This window comes from Sorex araneus, chromosome 4 (genome assembly GCF_027595985.1).
Source record: "Sorex araneus isolate mSorAra2 chromosome 4, mSorAra2.pri, whole genome shotgun sequence".
Classification (NCBI taxonomy): domain Eukaryota; kingdom Metazoa; phylum Chordata; class Mammalia; order Eulipotyphla; family Soricidae; genus Sorex; species Sorex araneus.
In genome coordinates, this window is record NC_073305.1 from 37,834,525 (window position 1) to 37,860,955 (window position 26,431).

General features: G+C 42.4%; 1 protein-coding gene and 1 non-coding gene across 3 annotated transcripts in view; one reads left to right on the forward strand and one right to left on the reverse strand.

Moving 5' to 3' along the window:
• Positions 1-26,431, forward strand: part of MOBP (myelin associated oligodendrocyte basic protein) — a 55,732-nt gene that overhangs the window by 17,410 nt on the left and 11,891 nt on the right. Inside the window, exons 3-4 of one of the 2 annotated variants that reach the window (XM_012934076.2) lie at positions 15,607-15,816; positions 15,905-16,172. In XM_012934076.2, the coding sequence (XP_012789530.1) occupies positions 15,611-15,816; positions 15,905-16,172 (474 nt within the window). In that variant the 5' untranslated portion in view covers positions 15,607-15,610. Of the gene's footprint in view, positions 1-15,606; positions 15,817-15,904; positions 16,173-25,632; positions 25,853-26,431 lie in introns of those variants that run through there. The other variant, XM_004614553.2, reaches the window with a different exon arrangement.
• On the reverse strand, positions 25,235-25,361 carry LOC129404691 (small Cajal body-specific RNA 15). The gene has a single exon (XR_008630060.1). It is a non-coding gene; the product is annotated as a small Cajal body-specific RNA 15 (non-coding RNA).

The following is a 26,431-nucleotide window of genomic DNA, read 5'->3' on the forward strand; positions in this document are numbered from 1 at the left end:
AAATTTGTTTTCATTGCCTGAAGCAAAGCAGAGCAAGGGGGGCTTTGTTTTGACTTCCTGATGAGTTGTCAACTCCGCAAACAATTAGGGACTTGTGATATCATTACTTTTATATTTTACCTCATCACGTCCTCGAATCAGGCCTGGACTTTGGCAAGATGCTGCTCTATGTGGAAGTGCACTCTGATTTGAAATGTGCTTCTTTCTATTCCTACATCTGTTACCTGGAACTGGTTTCCCAACAAAATCCTGCTCTTGAACATTTAGTACTAATCTGTAATTTTGGTTGCAAATGGATGCAACCAAAATTACAGTGTCCATTTGGTTGCAAATGGACACAGATGGATAACCATGGACAAATGGATAAATATATCCTTGGAGACAGTGTGTAGTAACTATTTGCCAAAGTTCATTGGTAGTTTTTCTGCTGAAGTAACTGAGCAGCACAGAAGCCATAGTCTTATTTTTTTTATTAAAAAATATTTTCTGGTAGTATCAGAATTTTTCCTATTTTTTTTCAAGAGAAATTTTGGACATTCATATCAGCTCCATGAAACTGAATATTTTCTTTGTCTAGTGACAGTCTGGTTTTTTGTTTATTTTTAAAATGGCAGGGAAATAAGAAAAATATGCATTGTTTTAGGTGGGTCTGACCTAAGAATCATCTATTGTTTAACTACTTTAAATTTTTTTTAAGTTTTGGCACCATGATTTACACAATTACCATAATGTATAATATTGATATTGGCAGGGTTTCATGCAAAAAGTATTTCAACACCAAACCTTCTACCAGTGTCAGTGTCCCTCCACCATTGTCGCAGCGCCCCCACATTCTTTTTCCAATTCTCTCTACAGCATTTGCTTCCTACTCAAGACCAGTTCTTAGTTTTTGTTGCCTTTAAGTATTTGTTGTTTCTTTACTACATTACTTTATATTCCACACACGAGGAGATCATTCTTATCTACCCCTCTCTTTCTGACTGACAGTACTCAGCGTGGGAGTCTCCAGATCTATGTAAATTCACTCAGAGAAGAGAATTAGCAAGGTTTTAGATACTATTTAGGATCTCTAAGGGAGATGGCGAACTTGATATAAATTTGCTTTGCTGTGGTACTTTTCCCCTCTAATAGGTGGGAGGGAGTTGGGGCTGGGTGGCCTTCAAAAGGGACGGAAGGGCTAGAAAGAAATCTGGGCCTGAGTCTCTACTCCAGAAACTGTTCCCAGACTAAGTACATGTGCATTTGTCACATATGGCTGTGTAGCAAAAGTGGCTGTCTTTCTGCGAGTGGGGCTCACAGCCCTAGAAGGTTCTGTTTGTGGTTTTAGGAATTAAACACAGGATCTAAGTTCTGTGCTGTCCTGAGGATCTACTGTGCCGCTTTGATTTGGGGGTCAATCAGAATGGGTGTATATCAACATTTCTTTATTGCTGTTTCTCTTTGCTTGAATTCTTATAGAGGTAAACATTTGCATGAGATTACCATTTTTTTTCCTTAAAGTTTCTCTTTTTCTAGTAGTTGCCTGTTTTTCAGTCTTAAAAATGGTCTGTTTCGGGGCTGGAGCGATAGCACAGCGGGTAGGGCGTTTGCCTTGCACCCGGCCGACCCGGGTTCGAATCCCAGCATCCCATATGGTCCCCTGAGCACTGCCAGGGGTGATTCCTGAGTGCATGAGCCAGGAGTAACCCCTGTGCATCGCCAGGTATGACCCAAAAAGAAAAAAAAAAAAAAAAGGTCTGTTTCATGTTTTTCCTTAAACATGCTGTTTATTAAGGGATATAGCTCAGAGGTAGAGCCCATGTCTTGTAAGTGTGAAGTTCTGGGTTTGAATCCTGGCACTACAAAAACAAACAGACTTCTAAAGTTTTAGGACTGATAGTACAGGAGGTCAGGCATTTTCCTTACAAATAACGGTCCAAGTTTGGTCCCTGACACTGTATATCACTGGCACTGCACATGTGAACAAAGTTCAGACTTGCTTCTCCCTCCCGTCCTCCCCCAAACAAAAAAACAACCCAAGGCATTCTTTTTATTCAGCTTTGTGCTTTTATGTTTGTTTGTTTGTTTGTATTCTTCTGTGCTGACCCAGGCCTTTTGCTAGTAACATCATGATATCATTTATTCTACACAACTGTAATCTGATGCTTTGTTTCCTTTCTCTTCCTGTCAGCTCTTTTGGAGCAGCACTAGGTCAGGGTTAGGAGTACAGACTACATTGCCTTGTTTGAGGTCTCCTGCCGCCCCCGTTTTCTAGTTCTGCTGGTTATAGAACTTCCCTGTGTTTCTGCTCATTCATTTGCGAAGTGGGGTTGTTATGAGGAGATGAAGATCAAATGAGTTAAAAACATAAACCCCGGGCCCTTGGGCACAGTACAGGAATGTATTATGCCCAAAGAGTAGTGTAGGAATGTATCCAGTCCTGGTTTGACCGCTGGTACACCACGTCTATGATGTCTTTTTTTTTTTGCTTTTTGGGTCACACACGGCGATGCACAGGTGTTACTCCTGGCTCATGCACTCAGGAATTGCTCCTGGCAGTGCTCAGGGGACCATATGGGATGCTGGGAATCGAACCTGGGTCGGCCGCATGCAAGGCAAGCACCCTACCTGCTGTGCTATCGCTCCAGCCCACTATGATGTCTTAATAGCAAATTTTATGAGTTTTTATATCTTGGAGAAGCCATCTTTGTTTATATTCAAAATTATTTTGAGCTGGAGTGCTAGTATAGAGACATAGGTGCTTGTCTTGCATTCAACCTCCAGCATCATACACAGTACACAGGAGTAGCTCATGAGAACCATAGAGTGTTTAGCCTCAAACAGAACAAAACAAAATCTTGACTTCTTTTGGTCCTTTATATTTCTATAAGCACTACAGAGTTGTCAGGTTAATTATTTGGAAACCTGGTATGTATTGGAATTGCATTAAATTGATTTATAGATATAATTCAATATACTTGTAATATTGCATATTATTTTGTAGCCTTTTAAGAGGATTTTCATTTTATTCATGAAGGACTTGCATTTTTTCCATAAGTTATATATTTTCTTATGAGTGTCCTACAATTTTATTAAAAGTGTAAACGGCTTCTTTAGTTTTGTATGTTTTAACTGGGTATTCTTCATCTTAATCTTGGTGTATTAACCTTGGTTGTATAAATGTTGCTGAAATTATTTTTAGACTTAGTAGGTTATAGACTAACAGTTTTTGTTTTACTTTGTTTTTTGTATTGGTTAGGATTTCAATCCTAACAGGACAGACAGATAGACAGACATAAACAGAAAGACAGAGAGACAGAGACAGAGACAGACAGAGAGACAAAGACAGACAGACAGAACTGCTCAAGAGAGAACATGGACTTCTCCAGAGTGGGAAGAGCCCATGGTTGCTAATTCTAAAAAGGAGATAATGTTATAGACATTTCCTTTCCTTCCTATCATAAATGAGTATTGAATTATTCACCCTCACCTAAATTCACCATGATTTAGAAATTTTTATTTTATTTCTAGGTACATCAGGATTCTTGTTGCTACCATAAATGCATTATTATTTTGGGTGTGTGGGTGCTGGGCTGCACTTGGCGGTTCTCACCGATTCCACTGGGCATTTCTTCAGTCATCATTAAGGCCAAGTGTCTTCCTTGCTCTATCTTTTCTAACAAACTCCAGATTCCATTGTGTCTGAGAGTCCTGTGCATTCTACTTTCAAGACGTACTTTCTTCCATGGAACTTCCCTAGAAATTCTCTCTCATTCATTCCCTTATCTTCTTGCTTCCTCTTTTCCTTCTTTCAGTGGATGTTGTAAGGACTCAGTACTTTTCAGGGGAGTGTTAATCTCCTCTAGTCAAGATCTTCCAAAGTCTTGCTCTCTTCCCTGCCTTATCTGCAAAGCTTGCGCCCCTCTTGCCCATGTCACTTCAGTTCCCCTTGCTCTTGGCACAGCCACCTCTGATTTCACTACACACCTGTCAGGCCTTGTTTAGGAACTCCGACTCTACACCTGAAGGCTCCTACCTGCCCTTCATATCTCACCTCCTCAGCCCTTCGGTCTAAATTTGTCTTTCTGTTGCATTACTGGCACCCAGTTCCTCTCCCTGAGAATCCTTCTGACACCTTAATTACCTGCCGACAGCGCTGATCATGAGATAATCTGTTCAGTTCCTCCTCATTCCATCCAAAGCTCCCCGCATCCTTTACTCCTCTTTGTGCCAGGCATCTGAAAGGCATTCAACAAACGGTTGAACAAATGGCCCGGCATGATCTGGGTAGCCTGATATCACCAGGACTCCTCGATTAGTCCAGGGCTTTGTGGTCACCAACTGTTTCTGTGACTACCACAGACATTCTGGGAGGGCTCTTGCCAGCCTGGGGTTTAACTAGCCCTGAGAGCTTTCTGAGTCACGATGACCCCTGTATCTCTTCTGTGCAGGGCAGAGTAGCACATGCAGCTCTTTTCTGCTGCAGCCCCTGCCCCCTGCTCCAGGAGCCATTTGAGGGTGCTGTCTCTGGAGGTGGCTGAAGGTACCCGAGGCTGCTGTGGTCGCTTTTTGTTGTGAACTTCTATATGGATTCAGTGATAGTGTTGTCTGTCTACCAGGAGTGGACACCATAAAAAAAAAATCTTATTTCCTGTTACTTGCGTTCAGACCAATTTTGGAGGGAGGGTTTGGGTCATACCAAGTGGTGCTCAGCAGTCACTCCTGGTGATTCTTGGGGAGTCATATGCAATGTTGTGGATCTAACTAGGGTGGACTGCATTCAAGGCAAGCACCTTAACCCCTGTACTATCTTCTAGTCCCAGGACTTTTAATTTTACTTTTTTTGGGGGGGAGAGGGGGACACACTCAGCAATGCTCAGGAATTACTTCCTGCTCTACACTTAGGAATCACTCCTAAGTGTAGAGCAGGAAGTAATTCCTGAGCATCTCCTGAATGCTCAGGAGACCATAAGGGATGAAGGGAACCAAACTTAGATCATCTGGTTGCAAGGCAAGTGTCTCACCACTTTATCTGCTCTTCAGTTCCAGACCCTAGAAGATTTTTAAAAAATGTTTAATCACATTAATTATAAGTGCATATAAATTACTGGCTTACAAGATCAGGATGTACTTGCTTCCCTTTTTCTCAATTTTTAAGAGAATTACCGTGAGATACACAGTTACAAAGTTGTTCATGATTGAGTTTCACTCCTACAATGTTCCAACCCTTCACCAGTGTCCATGTTTCACCACCAATGTCCACTGCACGCTCCCCCTGCCCCCAGGACTTTAAAAAATGATGATTCAGTTGTTCTTTAAATGAAGACCTGAGTAAGGTACTTACCTTGCAAGAGGCTGACTTGGGTTTAATCATGGGCACCATATGTGGCCCCCCAAATCTTCCAGAAGTAATCCCTGAGCACTAAGGGAGTGGCTCCCCAAACCCATACAGAAACAGAGACGTAATCTTTCCACGATTAACCAAGTACAAGCAGATGAATAGTTACATTACAATGAGTCTTACTGTTTACATAAAAGTTTTACAAAAATGCACAGATTTCATCACTGTCTCAATGACTACCATGGACACTCTGGGAGGGTGCTTGCCAGCCTGGGGATTAATTAGCCCTGAGAGCTTTCTGAGTGACTAGGACCGCTGTATCTATTTGGTGCAGGGCAGAGTTCATCTTCTCTCCTTCCATAAAGTAACCTGATTTTAAGAAATTTATCCAAAAATAAATGTTTCACTTTATTCTGGCAATTTTTTGAAAGGATAGATATGAAGAAATTAAGCTTGGATGTTGCTACGATTTTTCTCCCTCTTTCCTATTAGTAAGTACAATTCTACTTACCATTTTCCACCTATATTCTTTCATTACAACTGAATTATATTTTATTTTCATCTCCTCTCAGTGAATGAAGGTTAAAGGATTTTATCACTCTCGAGGGGCTTTGGTTTTCAGGGAATAAATATAAAATTGTGAAATGGAGGCAAGGGTTTAACAGAAATTCATTGAAGATTTATAAATATTTTAAGCACTTGAAGTTAGTTCAGTATTTTAAATGCTATGCATTTCATCTTGTTCTTGACACCGATCTATGAAAATTGAAATTCCTCATTACTTCCAGCTCATCTCTTACTTAAATTATTATTCATAATCATCTGAAGGCAGAGAAGGTGGCAGTATGAGTTTTAATGAGAAATTACAGCTACAAAGAGGAAGAAGTGGGAAAAAAGAAATCTTTACAAGGGATACATTTCTCCTTTGTAGAAAATCCTTACAAGGAATTCCTGTAAAGGTCACAGCTTTCCTACGTAGTGACTCTCTGGGACAATCTGCATTGTATAGAGCATACTCAAGGAGGAGAGAGGGGAACTCAAGCTAAGGAGACTTAAAATTCTCAAAAGTATGGCAGAGGTGTGGTTTGGTGTAGTGCAAACATTCAGATGGGGTCGGGGAGATAAGACAGGGGAAAGGGCATTTGCATGCATGCACACACACGCAGGGTAGTGAGACCCAATGCCACATACCAGTAGGAGTAGTGGGAACAGGGTGCAGGTCCCTGGCGTAGGGCAGCCTCGACCACTCTGTGTGGCCGTGAGCAAGTGTAGAGCTTTGGTTGAGGAGCTGCCTGGGCTAATGCCCACAAGATGGACTCTTGATTCCGCACTTACAGTGCATGGCTAGTAGGAGCACCAGGACATACCCTGTGTGGCTGTGGAGGAGCTGAATAAGCAGCATAATGGAGCATAAGAAGAGACCGCTGAGTAGGTACTCTGTGCCCCAGAGGCCTTGGTAAGGTCCAGTGGTCAGCACCACCACTCAGCACCTTTTGGCCATGGGGCTAGGGTAGGCCAAATGAGGTCCCTCTTTGGAAGAGGTCAACACCCGGGGACCCTCCCCCATTGCCATAAGGACACTCAGCTTCACCTTCTCCTATCCTCCTTGATTAGGAATGCAGGGAAGTGAGGAAGAGTCCAGGTAGGGAATATAATATATATGTATATATTATGTTACATATATTATATGTATTATATACAGTGTGTAACATTAATATACTACACATTTAATATATGTGTTACATATTCCATACATATAGCATATATATGAAATTATATAATTTTTTTCTAATATTTTTTTTCACAGTGAGATAGACCATTATAAAGCTGTTCATGATTGGGTTTCAGTCATACAATGTTCCAACACCGTCCCTCCACCAGTGTAATTTCCAAGCACCAGTGTCCCCAGTTTCCCTCCCATCCCTCCAAATCACCCTCCACCTCTGCCTGCCTCTATGGCAGGCACCTCTCTTTGCTCTCTCCTTCTCTTTCTCTCTCTCTCTCTCATTTTAGGTATTATAGTTTGCAATAATAGATACTGAAAGTTTGTCATGTATATTCTTTTACCTACTTTCAACATTCAGTTTTTGACCAGAGTGATCATATTTTTTATATTTTTTTTCTTTTTGGGTCACACCTGGCAATGGTCAGGGGTTACTCCTGGCTCTGTACTCAGGAAATACTCCTGGCAGTGCTGGGGGGACCATATGGGATGTCGGGGATCGAACTTGAGTTGGCTGTGTACAAGGCAAACACCCTACCCACTGTATCATTGCTCCAGCTCTATTTTTTTAAATAATTTTTGAGGTTTTTAGATCCATACCAAGCTGTGCTTAGGGCTTACTCATGGCTTTGTGCTCAGGGATCACTACTGGCAATGTTCAGGGACCATATGTAGTGCTAGAATTGAACTTGGGTTGGTTTTGTGCAAGGCAAGTGCCTAAATCTCTCTGGCCTGGCAATAGAATCTTTTCTTTTTTTTGGCTTTTTTGGGTTACATCTGGCAATATCCAGACTTACTCCTGGTTCTGGATATTGCTCAAGGGCAGGCATTTGCTCAAGGAACCTGTTGACAAGAATTACTTATGGCCGTACACAGGGCACCATATTGGATGCTGGGGAGTGAACCTGGTTTGTCCATGTGCAAAGCAAAGGCCCTACCCGCTGTACTATGGCACCAACCCCTGGGTGTAGAATCTTAACTGACTTCTTACTTGGAAGGGGGAGCTTCAGCAAGAAGTGATCAAGCATAGAACTTCATAAGTTCCTCCTTCCCCCCCCCACCCCATTCTTTGTTTATATTTTTGGGTAATACCCCATTGTGCTCAGAGGTTACTCCCCACTCTGTGCTCAGTGTTTGGGGACCAACACTGCTCTTGCTTTTCCAGCCAGTAATCATTATGGGTTTGTAATAGTGCATGAATTACAGGAAATAAAAAGGTTGTGACAGATGATTGTTTTCCTTTGGAGTCTTGATATCTGAAGCCAGGAGATAGTTTTCACAAAGGGTTCAGGTCCTGGACAATGGGGTAAAGGTTTATCTCCTGTCCTTCCCAGTTTGAATTTTTTATAGGGAAAGGGCAGGCACTTGCTCAAGGAACTGGTTGACAAGAACTGCAGAGTTCTTGCTTTCCAAATACTGACATGCATCTACCTTCTATATAAACTCTAATCTTTGACTCCTGTGATCCCAGGTGTAGGTCTGAGCACATGGGCTATGACACATAAGCTCACTACATGCCATGGCTCTCCTTTTCAGAGAACTGCCCAGTACGAGGCACCACATGATACTTCCATAAAGTGATCAACACACATTCCAGTGGCTTACCTTAGAAAAGGTGGTAGGAAGGAAGGGTGGGTAGAAGGAAGAAAATCCATTTTGTGTGTTGAGTTCCACAACTCAACACAACTTGAGTCTCCTTAGAGAATAAGATCTCACTCTAGTGTTGCTTATGGAGAGATGCTGGTGCATCCACACTGCAGGATGGATGATTAAATGTGTGGGTATTTATTCAAGTTTTCTAATTACTTTGCATAAATTTGAAAAAGATGTAAAAGATTCACTAATCTGCTTTTCCCTAAAAAGTGTTTTACACTTTTCCTGTAATAACTTTCCTTGTCACTTTTCTTGTGTTTCCATTATTATTTATTTATTTATTTATTTATTTATTTATTTATGCTTTTGGGGTCACATCCAGCGATGCTCAGGGGTTACTCCTGGCTCTGCATTCAGGAATTACTCCTGCTTGAGTGACTATATGGGATGCCGGGGATTGAACCCAGTTCAGCCCTGTGCAAGGCAAATGCCCTACCCATTGTGCTCTTACTCTGGCCCTCCCCTTTTTATTTTTAATTGATCAGTCACTATTGCCTAAATCAGAGTAGGTCCTTGAGGGGAAAAGGGATGGACAAAGAGTACCTGTGGACAAATCAAGGGCCTCTGTACAATTAGGAGACATTTAGTTTGTTCTCTCATTTTAATCAAGCAGCTATTGAACATCTTCTTTTTTTTTTTTTTTGCTTTTTGGGTCACACCCAGCGATGCTCAGGGGTTACTCCTGGCTCTGCACTCAGGAATTACTCCTGGCGGTGCTTGGGGGACCATATGGGATGCTGGGGATCGAACCCGGGTCGGCCGCATGTAAGGCAAACGGCCTACCCGCTGTGCTATCGCTCCGCCCCTATTGAACATCTTCTAAAGCAGGCAATGAATGAACTAGGTCCTGAGGACAGAAAATTGAAGGAATCAGTGAAATAGTGAATTAGCACAAAAAAATTCCAATTTGTTTCTGGAATTATGTACAGTGCATGGAATCTGGGCAAAGAAGTAGGTGGAGTAATCATTTCTCCATGGGTCAAAGGAAGGAAGAGGAATTAAAATAAAATTTGGTGGGGGGTGGTCACACCCAGCAGTGCTCAGGGCTTACTCTCCTGGCTCTTCACTCAGGGATCACACCTGGTGAGCTCAGGGAACTGTATGTGGTACCATAGATGAGACCTGGGTTGGCCACATGCTGGGCAAACACCTTACCCACTATACTATTGCTCTGGCCCATCTTTCACTGTCATCCCGTTGCTCACTGATTTGCTCGAGTGGGCACCAGTAACATCTCCATTGTGAGACTTGTTACTGTTTTTGGCATATTGAGTACGCCACGGGGAGCTTGCCAGGCTCTGCTGTGCGAGTGAGATACTCTTCGTAGCTTGCCGGGCTGTCCGAGAGGGGCCGAGGAATCGAACCTGGGTCAGCCGCATGTAAGGCAAATGCCCTACCTGCTGTGTTACCGATCCAGCCCACTCTGGCCCATCTAGAAGAATTAGTGGTTTTTAAATGAGGCCAGACCCATTGGTACTGGGAGGGGTCAATGACCAATCAGGTGTGGGCCTGACAGTTTAGTGCAAGGCCCAGATACACTTGTACCCCAGAGCTGGACCTAGAGATCTTGAAGTGGAGCCAGGGATCAAACTTGACCTTGCATCAGTGAAGTATGTGCACTATCACTTGAGCTGTTGCCTGGAACCTTTGGAAAGAGGTTTGTTAAGAGGAAGGCAGCATCAGAAGTTGTTCTATGGGACAAAAATCAAGGTATCGAAGTAATCCTGCCTCTTAGCCCCCAGGAATAGCTGGGTAGGGCTTAAAGCACTTTCCAGGGGAAAGTTGATTCCTGAAAAAAATTAATTTTTGTTCTTTTGTTTTTGAGCCACACCTTGTAGGGCTCAGGGATCACTCCTTGAGTTGTATGTGGTGCTAGAGATCAAATCTGGGTTGGTTTCATACAAGGCATTCATCCTACCCACTGTAATATGTGGTACTTAAATAAAATTCTTATTATAAAGAAAGATTATCTTCCCATGGACTCTGACCTGCATCTCACTGACCAGAATGTGGTCACATGGGAGAGTTATAGATAACTGAATGACTATATGATGCTGTTAAAATCTAATAAAGATTTTCTATTGAAAGAGGGCAGGGTTGGATTGTGGATGCCAATAAGTCATAGTGGTCATTTTGAGTTTGCTAATTTTAATCACCAACCCATAATATTAGAGAATTTTCTTAGCTTCAGATCATGAATTTCCTCACTGTAAAATAGGCACAGTAGGTCCCCATTGCCTAGGGTAATATTGGGAATCAGACATGATGGCAGTAATGTAGTTGTACATGCTCAATAAATAGTGGAGATGTGTCCAGGGAAGATTCTTTCTTCCCTACCTTATTTCTCTCTCCTTTACATCCTTTTCTTCCCTTTTCAAATACTTGGCCCTTCACGTTCATTTTGAGAACAGATGGAATCATCTAGAAAGTGTGAAGATAATGTTTTATATTTTCAAATATTTTTCTTTTCATCCTGCCACCCAGTTAATAATTGCCTTTGCTCTGCGATTAGGTGGTATCTCTTGTGGAAACATCAAGTAATTTGTTTACAGTCATGGAAGTAAATAAAAATGCAATTAGTGCTTGAATGAAATGTCATCAGAAAAACAGTGGCATACATTCAGCGGGATGAAGAATTCAGCCAAATTAGATAGACCGTCTGAATGAATTCTTAGTGAAAGGAAAATGGAATTTATTAACCAGGTTATTTGCATTCAGTCTGGTGCTAGGTGCTTTGTCTGCTTGATTTTATTTAATGCTTCTAAAGTTCCTCTTGAGTTATTACTTGTATATTCCCCTCTGTTATAGCATATATATTTATGTCTCCCCAAATCCACATATTTAACTCTAATCCCTGATGTGATGGTATTTCTTGCCTGTGAGATAGTCAGTCTGCTAGGGTGGGAGCCTTGCGAGAAAGGGTTGGTGTCCTTTATAAAATAGTTTTCACAGGGGCTCCGGGCACCTCCATTCTCTGTGAAGCAGGAAGAGGCCTTCTCCAGACAGAATCTGCTGTTGCCTTGATCTTGGACTCACCAGCTTCTGGGCCTGTGATAAATGAATGGGTAAAGATGCCTTCCTTTAGATGAGGAAATCAATCCGCCTGAGCATATTAACTCACAAATGTTTTGATTGCCAGTAGCTTGGATAACGGTGATTTGAACAAAGTGGATTTGTGTTCTCTTGCGCAACGTGTTCCTAATTCCAGGGGCGAGGCTTGGACTGTAGCTGCACGGACATCCTGGATCCAGCCTCCTCTGGACTTTGGCCTTCTTCTGCATGATCAAGCCATGGCCCAGGACAGTGGTTGTGCCCAAGGATAGAGAGCTAGGCAGATTTTACACGTTTTAGTTTTTACTAGATCATTCCAAGTTCCTTCTGTAAATCCTTGGTCTTTTGAGTACACGTGGAACATTTCAACATATTGACTGTATGGCTAGAGATGTGACTCAAGTGTTGTATAGCATGCAAGGCATGTGTGGGACCCTGGAACTGGTCATAACAGAGCATGGCCCTCTGACCACTGCCTGGTGTGGCCCTGGTGGCCCCTAACCACTGCTAGGTATGACTGCTCCAATAACAATATGTAATATAATGCTTACTCTAAGATAGGCCATAAAATAAATCTTGGCAAATATCAAAGAATACCTCTTATATGAGCCACTTTCTATAACTAAAATGCATTAAAATAGGAAATCACTGTAACAAAAATATATACTTGAAGTTTTGATACTGGTTTAAAAAATAATTGAGTCAAAAAACTCAGCTATATTTCAAATTAAGCAAAATTAATTGTGTAAATACTTGTGCCATGAAGCTAAAGTTGTCACTAGACGGGAGAGACAGTATAAGAGGCAATGCACTATGTGCTTTACATAGTTCTTTATATGCAACTGTTTCTGGTTTCAGACTGGAGCGATAGCACAGCGGGTAGGGCGTTTGCCTTGCACACGGCTGACCTGGGTTTGATTTCTCCATCCCTCTCAGAGAGCCTGGCAAGCTACTGAGAGTATCCTGCCCGCACGGCAGAGCCTGGCAAGCTCTCTGTGGCATATTTGATATGCCAAAAACAGTAACAACAAGTCTCACAATGGAGACGTTACTGGTGCCCGTTTGAGCAAATCGATGAAAAACGGGACGACAGTGCAACAGTGCTACCAGCTGCATGAAAGCGCAACAATTTCATAGACATCTATACTAAATTAAAAAATAACAACAAAATACCACCAAAAAATTCTCAAAGAAACATTACAATTCCACACATGTGAAAAAGCCTCACCAATCAATCAAAGCAAGACATTTTGCTGGGTGGATATTGCATTGTTGCAATATATATTTTGAAACACAATTTGAAATAGCAAGACTTTTCTTTTTCTTCCTTAAGAAGAATTTATTAAGGCATTAAATCTTTTTCTTTTAACATTTAAAATGATAATTTAAAAGAAAATGCACAACCATGAGAGTAAGGAATTAGGGTCAGAAATATTGAGCAAAAATAAAACCCTTTTTTTTAAAAAAGTGCCTCTCATATAGAAACTATGGCACACTTCCACAGTGAAATACTGTGCAGTTGTTAGGAAAAATGAAGAAATGAAATTTGCCTATGAATGGATGGACATGGAGAGTATCATGCTGAGTGAAATGAGTCAGAAGGAGAGGGACAGACATAGAATGACTGTATTCATTTGTGGTATATAAAAATATATAGTAGAGGACTAATATCCATGGCCAGGGAAAATGGGGACTAGGAGGACTGTCAATGATTGGAATCAACAACAATTGTGTGTGAGTCGGAAGGTAGGTAAGATAGAGAAGGACCAGTGTGACAATAATAGTTGAAAACGATCATGCTGGACAAGAACTGAGCGTTAAAAGTTAGTAAAGGGATATTATTGATAACCTTTTAGTATCAATATTGCAAACTACAATGGCCAAAAGGAGAGAGAGACAGAGAGAACAGAGACAGAGACAGAGAGAGTGACAGAGACAGAGACAAAGAGAGAGAGAGAGAGAGAGAGAAAAGAATAGCCCCTACCATAGAGGCAGGCTGGGGGATGAGGGAGGGAGTGGGGGGTGATGGAAAGGAACCTGGGACATTGGTGCTGGGAAATGTACACTGGTGGAGGGATGGGTGTTGGAATACTCACTGAAATCTAATCATGAACAGCTTTGTAATGACCTGTCTCAGTGATTCCATTAAAAAAAAGTGCCTCTCATAAAGGCAGTCTGATGGGTGACATCCAGTGGGAGAGGGAAGTAATAGTGTAGAGAAGTGGACATGTGTGAGGAGACTGGTTTTGAAACATTGTATGCCTGAAACCCAATCATGAATTACTTTGTAATTTCTGGGCACTGAATAAAAATTTTTAAAATTATTAATATTTTAAAAAAGCTGCTAGAGGAGAATTGTGTTTTGAACTAGCCTGTGGTTGGTGAGTTCTGAGCAAACTGAGAATGGAGTAAGATATGGCGAGGAGACAGACACTTCTGGTTCTTAGACATAAACATAAGGGATCTGTACATTAACCAGAGTGCCACTTATCTGATGAAATAAGTTCCAGCTGCAGTCAGATTCTGGCAAACAACTGTAAACTGCACACACACACACACACACACAATATAAAAATCCCAAACCTACAACAATCTGAAGGTTTTAGAGTATGCAGAAATGCAGGCATATCATCCTTTGGAGGATGTCAAGGTTCAGAAGAGAAAGTGGTATTAGGAGGTATCCAAGTCAGAGTTTCTGCCTGGGGCAGGACACAGGATGTGTATAGAGTGCCTAAACACCAATGGGAAAATCAGCATGTGGTCAGTGAGAGATGGGACAGTGGGTAGGGTGCTCGCCTTGCATGTTGCTGACCCAGATTCCAGCCCCAAGACCCCAGATGATCCCCTGAACTCACTAGAAGTAATCCCCTATCACTGCTCTACCCTTCTTTTTATACCCCTCTTTTAAAAACTAAGATGAAGAGACAAATACACAGAAATTTTGTTTGCTTTAGGGACATACCTGGAGGTGCCCAGGAGTACTTCTGGCTCAGAGTTCAGTTCTCTGGCCCCAGGTAGTACCAGGCATCAAAGCTGAGCCTTCCACATGCAGAGCACTTGTTCCAGCCTGCTGAGCTCTCTCTCTGTCTCTCTGTGTCTCTCTGTCTCAGTCTCTGCCTCTATCTCTGTCTCTCTCTCTGGCCCCAGATCTACAGATATTGTGTATCTCATTGAATTACACCTGTGTATCACTTTAGATTGAGATGCAGATCTGAGTCCCCAGCAGGCTCCCTAGAGCTTTCTCTAAAACCATGTTTGTTCTGTTTTCTAGCACCCCATTCTAGGTGAGGATAGAACAGGTGAACTTAACGGGAATTGAACTGGATTTGGTTCCAGTCCTCGAATGGTCCCCTGAGACCTCCAAGAGTGGTCCTTGAGTGCAGAGCCAGGAGTAAGACCTGAGCATGTCCAGATGTGTACAAAAACACTTTTGTACAAAAACAAACAAATGTGTGTGTGTGTTTTAGAGAAAAGACCTTTCCTAAATCTAGAATATTACTTTGAATATATTCAGTCTCACAGCATTTACCTTAAAGGGGTTATTAAAATAAGGAAAAATGGGTTCCCTTTCAGAAAACATAAGAAATGCAAAGCCCACACCCCAAGTTAATTACCCGTCCCCTCAATTTAACTCCTTCCCATATACACACCTGGGCAGAAAATCTCGCAGGTTCTTGCCAGACGCGGGATGTAGACACATCACAGGTGGCTGTGGACTGGGGTGTGAGTGTGTGTGTGGAGGGGGGGAGGCGGGTGGAGTGCAGCGTAGGGTAGGGGGACCCACGGGAAGCTCTGGGTGCCTGAAGTGCCCTTTTTGTTGTCTCCCCTTGCTCCCTCTGCCCGAATGAACGAACATCAGTGAGATGAGTCAGAAGATGGGCAAGGAGGGTCCCCGACTCTCCAAGAACCAGAAGTTTTCCGAGCACTTCAGCATCCACTGCTGCCCGCCCTTCACGTTCCTCAACTCCAAGCGCGAGATCGTGGACCGCAAGTACAGCATCTGCAAGAGCGGCTGCTTCTACCAGAAGAAGGAGGAGGACTGGATCTGCTGCGCCTGCCAGAAGACCCGGTAAGCGCTCGGGCCGGGGGGCGGGGGAGCCGGGCCGGCCGCCCCCCGGAGCGGCGGAGGAGAGCCACGCTTCTTTTGGCCCTCCCAGACCCAGTCGCCGCCGCGCACCGTCCCCCCAGCGGCCCAAGCTCCAGCCGGCGGCACCCCCCGCGGTGGTCAGAGCACCAGCCAAGCCACGGTCCCCTCCGAGGTCCCCTCCGAGGTCCGAGCGGCAGCCACGCCCCCGCCCGGAGGTCCGGACGCCACCGGCCAAGCAGCGGCCCCCTCCGAAGCCCAAGCAGCAGCCGAAGAGCAGCCCCCAGAGAGGGGGGTCCAGCCGTGGGGGGTCCCCCGTCAAAACTTCTAGGTTCTGGTAACACCATCTCTTCCCTTTTTGTTCCTTTCTCCTGCCCTAAGGTCAGTAGCCCCTCGTTGTGTTTACTAACTCTCGGGCCCGTCTCCGTGGGCCCCTCCGGCTCAGCCCCTCCAAACCCGTGTAATCGGTTCTCTGCATTAAACCCCCCTCTGCTGGAAAGACCCTGTGTGGCTTCTGCTTTCCTCACGAAACGAACACTGGGTGCAGTATCTCTGATGGCGGCGTCCCCTGCCTCCCTCCTCTGGTGGCACCTTGATTCCCGAGCCTCGGAGAGAGGAGTAATGTGACTCGTAGGGGCATCCGGGGATGTATAGGAGGGGTTCTGCGGTTTCAGCCAGACGTCCTCCCAAGACCCTTCATCTAAGGATGACCCAATGTTGCTTGTTTATTTGATCCATCACTTATCTAGCCAGCCTGACTGCATAACTAGCGAGTGCCAGGCTGGGGGATAGGAGTGTGCCCGTCACCAAGTTGTGTGGTACTCCAAGACGAGCAAGAGGATAGTTGGGCACAGTGGAGGATGTAAATGCCCCGATCTTGTGACAATCTTTCAGGGCTGTGTGAGTGAGACTATAAGGGAGTTGTCAGCTCTGCCTTAGGAGTTTGGGGACTCACTAAAGTTAGAGAGGTTGAGTAGAGAAAGAATGGAGAAGCATATGATTATCTCTTTATCTGCGACAAGTCAGCCTTTTCTCCTTCCTTCCTTCCTTCCTTCCTTCCTTCCTTCCTTCCTTCCTTCCTTCCTTCCTTCCTTCCTTCCTTCCTTCCTTCCTTCCTTCCTTCCTTCCTTCCCTCCCCCATCCCTCCCTCCCTTCTTCCTTCCTTCTTTCCTTTGTTTTTTCTTTCTTTTTCTTCCTTTCTTTTATTTTTTAGAGCAAATTTTGGTTCACAGCAAAATTGTGAGTAGAAGAAACAGCAATGTCCTATATACTGTCTAAATACATGGTAGGTCAGTTTTCTAGGTTTTTTTCCCTTAATATTTGGACATACATGTACCTATTTTTTATAAGACAAGTCAACTTTTTCCTTCCCTTCGCCTTTCCTCCCTTTCTTCTTTCTATTTATCTTTCCTTATTTCGTTGTTAAAAAGTTTATTAGAGCAAATTTTGGTTCACAGCAAAACTGTTGAGTAGAAGAAACAGCAACATCCTATATACTGTCTATAGACTTTGGCAGGTCAGTTTTCTGGTTTTTAAAAATATCTAGACATGTGCCTATTTTTTTTATAAGTTAATAGTGGGTGTTAATTGTATGCGAGAGTCTTATATGTATGATGCCAGCACTTGGACAGGATGTTACTCTGTGTGCTTGTCCCATGGTGTTTTCAGATCTAGTATGCAGAAGAATCAGCTGGGGCATGTTAAAGATAACCACTCCCTGCAGAGACTCTAACTCCTTGAGCCATTTCGAGGTCTAAGGATCTGTATTTTAACAAGCAGTTCCCCCCTCCCAGATCATTCCCAGGTATGATTTAGGTACCACCTATAGAAGATACTTTGAGAAGTATCTTCTATAGATAAGTGGTCTATGTCATCTGCGATCTTACTTATAAAGAAATATGGAAGTGCTTTATTTATTTATTCTTGCGCCATACCTGGCCATGCTCAGGGTTACTCCTGGCTCTACACTTAGGAGTCACCTTTGGCGAAGCTTGAGGCACCATATGGGATGTGAGGGATCAAAACTGGGTCAACGGCTTGCAAGGCAAGTGCCTTACCTTCTGTACTATCTCTCTGGCCTGGAATGTGCTAATTGATGGTAGTGAAAGTGAATGCATTCAAAAGAATCCAAGATCAGGTGAGGCTGATTTGTAAAGGAAGTTAAGAGTTTTTACTAGTCACTAAAACTTTAGTAGGAGGTGCATTAAATTAATTGATCATTAGTTTAGGCCCTCTAAAGGATCCTATACCAGATAAGGTTTGTCACATGGGAGTGGTGAGGAAATGTAGGAAGTTGATTGTGTAGTAGTATCATCTGCATAAGAGACTTCAAGCCACTATCTCTGGTGAGTTACCTGATGACTGGGTAGTAGGAGTTGACAAAAAGGAGACAGAAAGGAAGTAGAAATAATGAAAGCAAATCTTATCAAAATCAGTGTTTGTCAACTAGGGACATGAGAGTAGGAAATCAATTAGTAGGACAGGGGCCACAGGAAGGAAAAAAGATTAGGAAGCCACAATCAGAAAAAGGTTGAGAAATACTGATTAAAATAACAAATTTGTCTGGGTGTAGTCTTGCTGGTTTTATTCACCTACACTCAAGAGAGTGTCCCATGCTGACATATTTTGACTTCCTTGGTTAACTCCTGTAAGTAGCTGTCGGAGGAAACCTCTCCCCAGGCCGTGATTGCCCCCTCAGCTATTATTCATCGACCTCTCAGACTTTGGTCATAAATACCCCTAATATTGTAGATGCACCATTCCAGCCATTCCTGAGAATTTAATTTGTCCTTCTCAGAGTCCCAAAGTTTTTAAGTAATGCCTTAAGCCATTGCTTTACTATGTTGTCATTCTTTCCAGTGATATTGATAGACTATCAAAAGGGTGGGATAAAATTAATGGAAAAAATTCACTCTGAAGCAAAATCAGAAAATTGGGCTTGAAGAAAGGGTCAGAAACGGCTTTCTGGGGCAGGTTTGCTTTCTGGAATAATGCTATCCCTGTGTTTAACTTTTAGAAGGTAAACAGTTTGACAAAGGCCTTTTAGCTTGGAAAGTTTTGGCTTCTCTCATGGTTTCAACTGTCACTTTCAAATCTTACTAACCCTCTAACGTTAAACTCATATGGACTGCTTGCGAAGCATCTCTCCTTGGGTGTGTGAGACTGAAGCCATTTACGCTGGACTTAGTTAGAGGAAACTTTCTCTTTCTTTTATTTGCTACCTCAAAAAACAACACTGTTGTCTGATGTTGGAAACCTAAGCAACCACCCTAATTTCCAGTCTTGTTCTTCTTCCATCCCAAGTGGCTGAAAATTTCATGTTTTAGATTTTTGCTTTTAAAAAGCTGTAGCTTACCATACATTAAAAATGGAAGGAAGGAGGCTGCATGTATGAGAGCCAGACTAGAAATGAGAGAGAGTGAATGGAGATATCGAATTGATAAAAATGCCTTATAATTAATATGTGTGGAAGCACTTATTCGTGATGGGGGCAGGAAAGGCTGATGGGGTTTGAAATATAGAGAGACCCATTAATTAGTATTAAAATGAGGGAACACATTTCCAGATGACAAGAAAGCTGGATGTTTGAGAAGGTTTGAGAAGGTCAGAGTAGGGCTGGAATAATCAATAGACAGTCTTGAGGTTTGGTTGCGCTCTAGGCAATGCGGCTATAGGAGAATTGTAAGTTCTTAGAGAGTTCATTCTCTACTAGGGAAAACAAATGTGCATCTTTAGAATGACCGATAGAGTCATTCAACTCTACAGCAAGAGCTGATTTTTCTTTTCAGCTTACTTTGTCAAATATCCTCACAATTATCACTAAGTTTCACTAGTACCTCCAGGATGTTAACACTACCTGTTTTTACCATCTACCTGGCTCCTTTCTTCACTTCTTTCCCACTCCCAAAGAAATAAAGGCTCAACTTCTTAATTTGTTGATAATGCCTGCCCTTCACACTCAATATATGTCTCATCCAAGGGAAAACTCCAACCATTGGTTAATTCAGGTTAATTCAACCATTTCTATTCATATTTATTTTTAGGAAGTTAAATTTCACCTGAGAAAACATACAGTAAGGCAGTAGTAGTAGTTGGGTGTAAACAGAATTATGTTTCATCATATCACTAAACATGTTTGCTTCTGGGAAGTGATAGTTTAAGATACCAGATTAAAGACAAAGGGGGACTCGGGCCCAAAACCTGTCATGCATATGTGTATAGTACTCCACACACACATGTATCTCACACAGAGAAGATTTACTGAATTATAGTTTGCATGTGATACAATTTAAACTCTCTAGTATGTCCTGTAGGTATCGGAGTAATTAAGGCATAGAATATTCTCATGACTGCTTCCCTATTCCAATTTTCCACTTATTCTTTGAAGTCAACTTCTAAGACCCTGAAAACCATTGATCTGTTCTCTGTCCCTACTGTTAGGTCCTATTCAGAATGTCGTGTAAATGGAATCAGACAGTGGATCCCTTTTGAGTTTGATTTTTTTTCACTTGATTTAATATTTTGTGATTGAACCTGAGTCATTTTAACTCCTAAGCAAGTATTCCATTGTACCTATCAATTTTTCACTTCCCAGTTGAAATAAATTCAGGTTATTTTTAGTTTTTAGTGACTATGAATAAAACTAGTATAAACATTTTTATGGGCTTAGGTTTTCTTTTCCCTTGAGTCAATAATTAGGAATGGTATTGCTGGGACATAAGGGGTAGGTGTTTGAATATTTAAGAAATTGATACATTTTTTTTCTCAGTGATTGCACCATTTTGCATTCACCAGTGTGAGATGCCCTGCATTTTGTCAGCATTTGGCATTGTCAGCTTTAAAAGTGTTATCATCTTAGAGGCCAGAGACAGAGCTCAAAAGGTGAACACAGGCTAGGCATGCAGTAGTCCTGGCTTTAATCTCCAGCATCACTGTTGGGAGTGACTCTTAGAAGAGTAGAACCAGGAGTAGCCCCCAGCACTGCCAGTGTGGCCCCCAGCTTTTCCCCTTTAATATATTCTAAAAGATGTATAGTGGTATCTTTTAAAGTTTTAAATATTATATTTTACTAACAACTAATGATGCTGAGCATTTTTACTGAACTTATACACCATGCACTGAAGACCCTTCTGTATTTGTGAGATATGTGTATATATTTTTTCCTGTAACAAATAGATTATCGAGGGGTTATGGAGATGACTTAGTGGCAAAGGACACGCCCTGCATGCATGAGATCTAGACATAAGATCTGGTTACTGGCTCAGGAGAAAAATTTAAAAAAGGGAAGAAGTTATGAAAGGGTCTGAGGGATAGCTCAAGGGATTACGATGCTTGCTCCACACACAGGGGCCTGGGATTGAGCCTTGGTTACTAGTCTAGTCTCTGGCATTGCTGATACCCTGAACATTACAGAGTTGTCCCTAAGCAATGCCAGGAGTAGCAACTGAGCAGTGCCAGGTGTGGCTTCAAATAATTAAACAAACAATTATTGTTTTCTTGTTACTGTGTCTTGGGAGTTTTAAAAATCTACATAGCTACAAATTCTTTACCAATGATAAAGTGTTCAAACATATTCTCCCAGTTTGGGACTTGATTTCTTGTTTTCTTAATAGTGTCTTTCAAAAAAAAAAACAAACCCCAAAGTTTTGGGGCTGGAGCAATAGCACAGCGGGTAGGGCATTTGCCTTGCACGCAGCCAACCCAGGTTCGATTCTCAGCATCCCATGTGGCCACCTCCCCAGCACCACCAGGAGTAATTCCTGAGTGTAGAGCCAGGAATAACCCCTGAGCATCGCTGGGTGTGACCCAAAAAGAAAACAAATACAAAGTTTCTAATTTTGAAAAATTTTGTCATTTTATTCTTTTATAGGTTATACTTTTTGTATCATATTTAACATTTTTTCATCCTAAGTCATGGATTTCCTCCTGTCTTCTAGAAATTAAAAAATTCATAATGCTACTGAATTTATGATTCAGTAACATTATTAGCATTTGAATGATTTTTATAAATGGTGTGAGAAATAAAGTGTAGCTTTTTCATATGCATATTCAATTGTTCTAGTTCTATTTCATTAAATAAAATTTATTGAAAGGATTTTCCACTTTTGCAACTTTGTTGAAAATCAGTTAATCGTGTGAGTTTATTTTTGAAAATTTATTGTTTTAAATTTATGTATCTTTCCTTTCACAACTATAGTACTTGACTAGTGTAGCTTTATAGTAAGTATTGAAATCAGTGTAATACACCAGCATTGTTCTTCATTTAAAAAATTAACTGGCTTTCTAGTTCCTCTACTTTTCCATGTATGTATCAGAATCACTATGTCCATTTCTATGATATATCCTTGTTGAATTTTGAATGAGAATGTGTTAATTTTATAGGTCAATTTGGGAATAACTCTAAGAATGTTGAATTCTTGAGCGTGATAAGTATCTCTATTCATTTAGGGTTTGGGAAATAGTTTTCCTTATGAAAAATTGCTTGCTTTATTTAGCATATTTGGCTTGATTTATATCTATTTTATGCATGTAGATTTTATTAAAAGTATTACTTTTTGATATTTAATCATTCATTTCTAGTGTATACAAATGTAATTAATTTATGTATATTGGTTATGTATCTGTGATCTTATAAACTCACTCTAGTTTCTTTATATAAAAATGGAATTTTGGGGGGCTGGAGATAGCACAGCGGGTAGGGCGTTTGCCTTGCATGCGGCCGACCTGGGTTTGATTCCCAACATCCCATATGGTCCCCTGAGCACTGCCAGAAGTAATTGCTGAGTGCATGAACCAGGAGTAACACCTGTGCATCATCGGGTGTGACCCAAAAAGCCAAAAAAACAAAAGGAATTTTTTACATTAACAGTCATCTGCTAATAGAGATAGAACTTTTCCCCTTTTCAATCTGTATGCTTAGTTTTGTACATGGGTTAAACTGTTATTTCACTTAGAACATTTGATGTTTAGAAAAATATTTTAAAGAAATATTTTAACAAGATTAAATAGTTTGCAAGTGACTTTTAGAAAAAGGGATTAGAGCCCAAAGTCTTAAGCCTATGGAGATAGTGTTTGGGTTGGGTTCAAAGTATATACTTGCCTTTTCCTTCAGATATTATTTCAAGATATCGCTCCTCTTTCCTCATGATTGATTGGTTGGCTTGGCATAGTCCTTTGATGTAAAAGTCATCACACTTGCTGAGCAGAAGACCACTTCCTACCTGAGCTCATTGTTGACCTCCCCTGCTACATTTCAGACACCTGAACATCCAACCTTCTTTGTTGGGCGTGTTGTTGCGTCAGGAACAGGAACCCTACCTTCCATCCCTCTTCCCTAGGCCCTAAGTCAGGACTTGGCTGATGCGATGGAGTGAATGAGGCCAGAAGCACCCACAGCAGCCCAGTTATCTCAGTGAGAAGAGCCAAGGCTCGGCTTTAGTTTTGTGTCTGAGCTCTGCTGCCTGTGCCAGTTAATTGCTCTCTCAAATCCACTCACCTATGAGTGTATCATCCACCTCATTAATTATTACCATAAATGCTTCATTCATCTTCTTACATTAGTCAAATGGAGTTTATTGGAACTTTTACCTACTGGGCATACTGTGTCATTTAATTTGAGCTACCAGCAGATCCTCCTCCACTCAACTGCTTGCCCTGGTTGAATTGGAGTTCAGGGCCTGCAGTTTGGCAATCAGCTGTTGTTGCCAGTGATGTGCCAACGAGAAAGGATGAGTGGTCAGTTGGATTACTTCATATAAAAGGGGATGCTCGAGATCTGTGGGTTTCCCAGGCTGATGTTGGCACCCACGGCTGCACAGCCAGCAGCATTGATGATGAGTTTTAATATGTGCAGGTTGCCCCTTGTCTGGCTGTCATGGAGGCAATTTAGATCATGTAAAGCAACCCCCTTCTCCATTTCCCTAAGGAATCTGCGCTAACCTACCTTCTAGGCTATCATTTGGTGATTTATTTTTAATTCTGCTTTATAATTATTATTTTTGTTTTTTGGGTCATACCTTGTGATGCTCAGGGCTTACTCCTGTCTCCGTGCTCAGGGATCACTTCTGGGGGCCTTGGGGGACCATATGGGGTACCAGGGATTGAACTCTGATAGGATGTGTGCAAGGCAGACACGCTAACCACTACATTATCTCTCTGGCCCCAACAAGTTTTAATAAAGTATTCTTCATGTATTTTTCTTGGTACTTTCAATCTGTCTGAAGGACACTAGTCTTGTTAACATGAGATCTAATTTGGGGTTTCTGAAAAATGCTACTGTTAACAACTGAATAGGAATTTAATTTTAAACCTTTAGTTCCTTTCCCTTCTCCCCCCCACAAATTATAGGAAGAACTATAATTCTCATAAGCTCAGTCTTTAGCATAAAAGTATGGTCCACTTTTAATTATTTTATTCATTTAGTTTTTGAGCCATAGTTCTCAGGGCTTACTCCTAGCTCTGTATCTAGGGTTCACACCTAGCAGGGTTTGAGGAACCCTATGGGGTTCTGGGGATTGAACTTGGGTCGGCTGCATGCAAGGCAAGAGCTCTACTCTCTGTACTATCTCTCCAGCCCAAAAGTAAGATCCAACTTTAATGCTTGCTTCTTAGTGTCGTTTGTTTGTTTGTTGTTGTTGTTTTCTTGATTCTTAAATTCTGCAGTGATTGAGCAAGCATCATTTCTTTTTCTGGGTATGTATAGGGGCTCATCAGCTGGGTGCTAGCGATACCGGGTGCAAGCCTGACAATGCTGTGCTCAGGCCTCGTGGTAAATGGGGGCTACCAGGGGTACACCCAGCAGTGCTGGGGACTGGGCATGCGGTGCCCTGAATTCAGGGCCTTGTACGTGTTGGTTCTTTGAGCTATATTCCTGACCTAAGCATGGTAGCATTTCAAAGGTGGTCACAAAGAGCTCTGCTGTTCAACTACATTGCAGTTGTTATAATGCGGTGTCTCAACTGGAGAAGAAATGAGCTTGCAAACAATCCTTGTTTGGGGCCTTCTATTTAGAAAGCCTTTACTGAGTGTTGTTTGTCTCCTTTAACAGTCTGTTTTTCATCAAAATAGAAACAAATCAATGTAGCCCCAGTTTTACAAAGTGAGTCCTGTACCCCATGGGTACGCTTTATGTCTACGGGCAGTAAAGCTGGTATTTTCCTTGAGGTGAATAGTCCTTTGATTTTCTTCTTGTATTTCAGCGTTTCAAAATTATTTCCAAAGGACCAAGGAGATGACTCAGAGAGCTGGAGTGCATCTTTGCATGTGGGGACCCCAGAGTCAGTCCCTTGCACTGCTCGCTCCCCAGAGCAGCTCCTGGAGCCGCTTCCAAGCATTGCACCAGAAGTGACCTCACCCCCATGATCTGTCACGATTTAAGAGAGAAGCAAATCGTTATTATTTTAATTGTTGTTGGTCAATAAGCAGGTCTTGCATTTACTTTGCATAGAAGACACGCTCTACTTCCCTTTTCATTTGGGAGGCTCTGAGCAGTGTTAGCTTGACGTCAAGGGCCCTATTTGTTTAGCGTTCAGGGAGAAGCAATAATTACTGTATGTAAAAATAGACGGCTGCCTTAACTCCATATTTCTGACTCGGGAAAAAAAAGGAAAGAAAAAAATAAAAGAAAAATGGTAAGGCCATATTCCTACCAGAATTAAGAAAATTAAAGAGTGATTAGGCTGAGTTTCTAAGAAGGATAATAGCCTCCGAGGCAGTCTCCAAGTTCGCAGTGATGTTGACTGAGCTCTGAGCGACCACTCCTCACTGACCCAGGGCTGTGATGTTTGTTTCTCTGTGAACCAGATTGAAAAGGCGGATCAGACCCACCCCCCGGAAGAAGTGAGCGCAGCGTTTCCGGTGAATGGACGCCTCCAGCTCCTGGACCCTCTGCTTCTTGACCTCGGTGTCCTTGGGCGAGTTCTCTGGCTTTGGATATGACGCAGGGGCTGACACCTGCTGAGGCGGCCACCACCGATTCCCACCCTGTCCATGGCACTGGGGCCGCCGGGCAGCCTGCCTGGAGGTGAGAGGCCTTGTGTGTGGTCACCCCAGGTCTTAGCCACACCCCTGGGGCAGCGGAGTGCTGTGCTCCTTGATCGCCCGTCGCCGTTTCTCTCACAGGACCTGAGTGGTCTTCAGATCTGGCGGGCTCCTGTGCCCGGACCCGGTTCCCCACCAACCCTCAGTTCCCCTCTGGCCCTGGCATCCTGTGGCTGAGGCTGACAGTTGATCCTTGACCGTCTTTGTAATTAATGCTGAGATTGGTTTCTTCATTCCCAGTGCCATTTGGTTTCCATTAGGCCTCTTGATCAGCTCACTGGAATTTCTTCATAGGTCCAGTGACTTTAGTTCTGGAGAAAAGCCAAAACCCTTCTCACTCCCCCACAACCTTCACACCTTCTCCCCTTACATGCAACCCCAGCCCCTGCCCCCGGAAGGTTAATTAGGCTATGGAATGATTTTGAGACGCACTATTAGTGTAGTTTACCTTACATGCCAGATGTAGCTATGTCAGAAGGCAGGAGAAAAGGCACCAGGAAGTAGTCCCCTTCCACTGCTCAGAACCCTCTCTTGCAGCTTCCCACCGAGATTAGAGCAAACA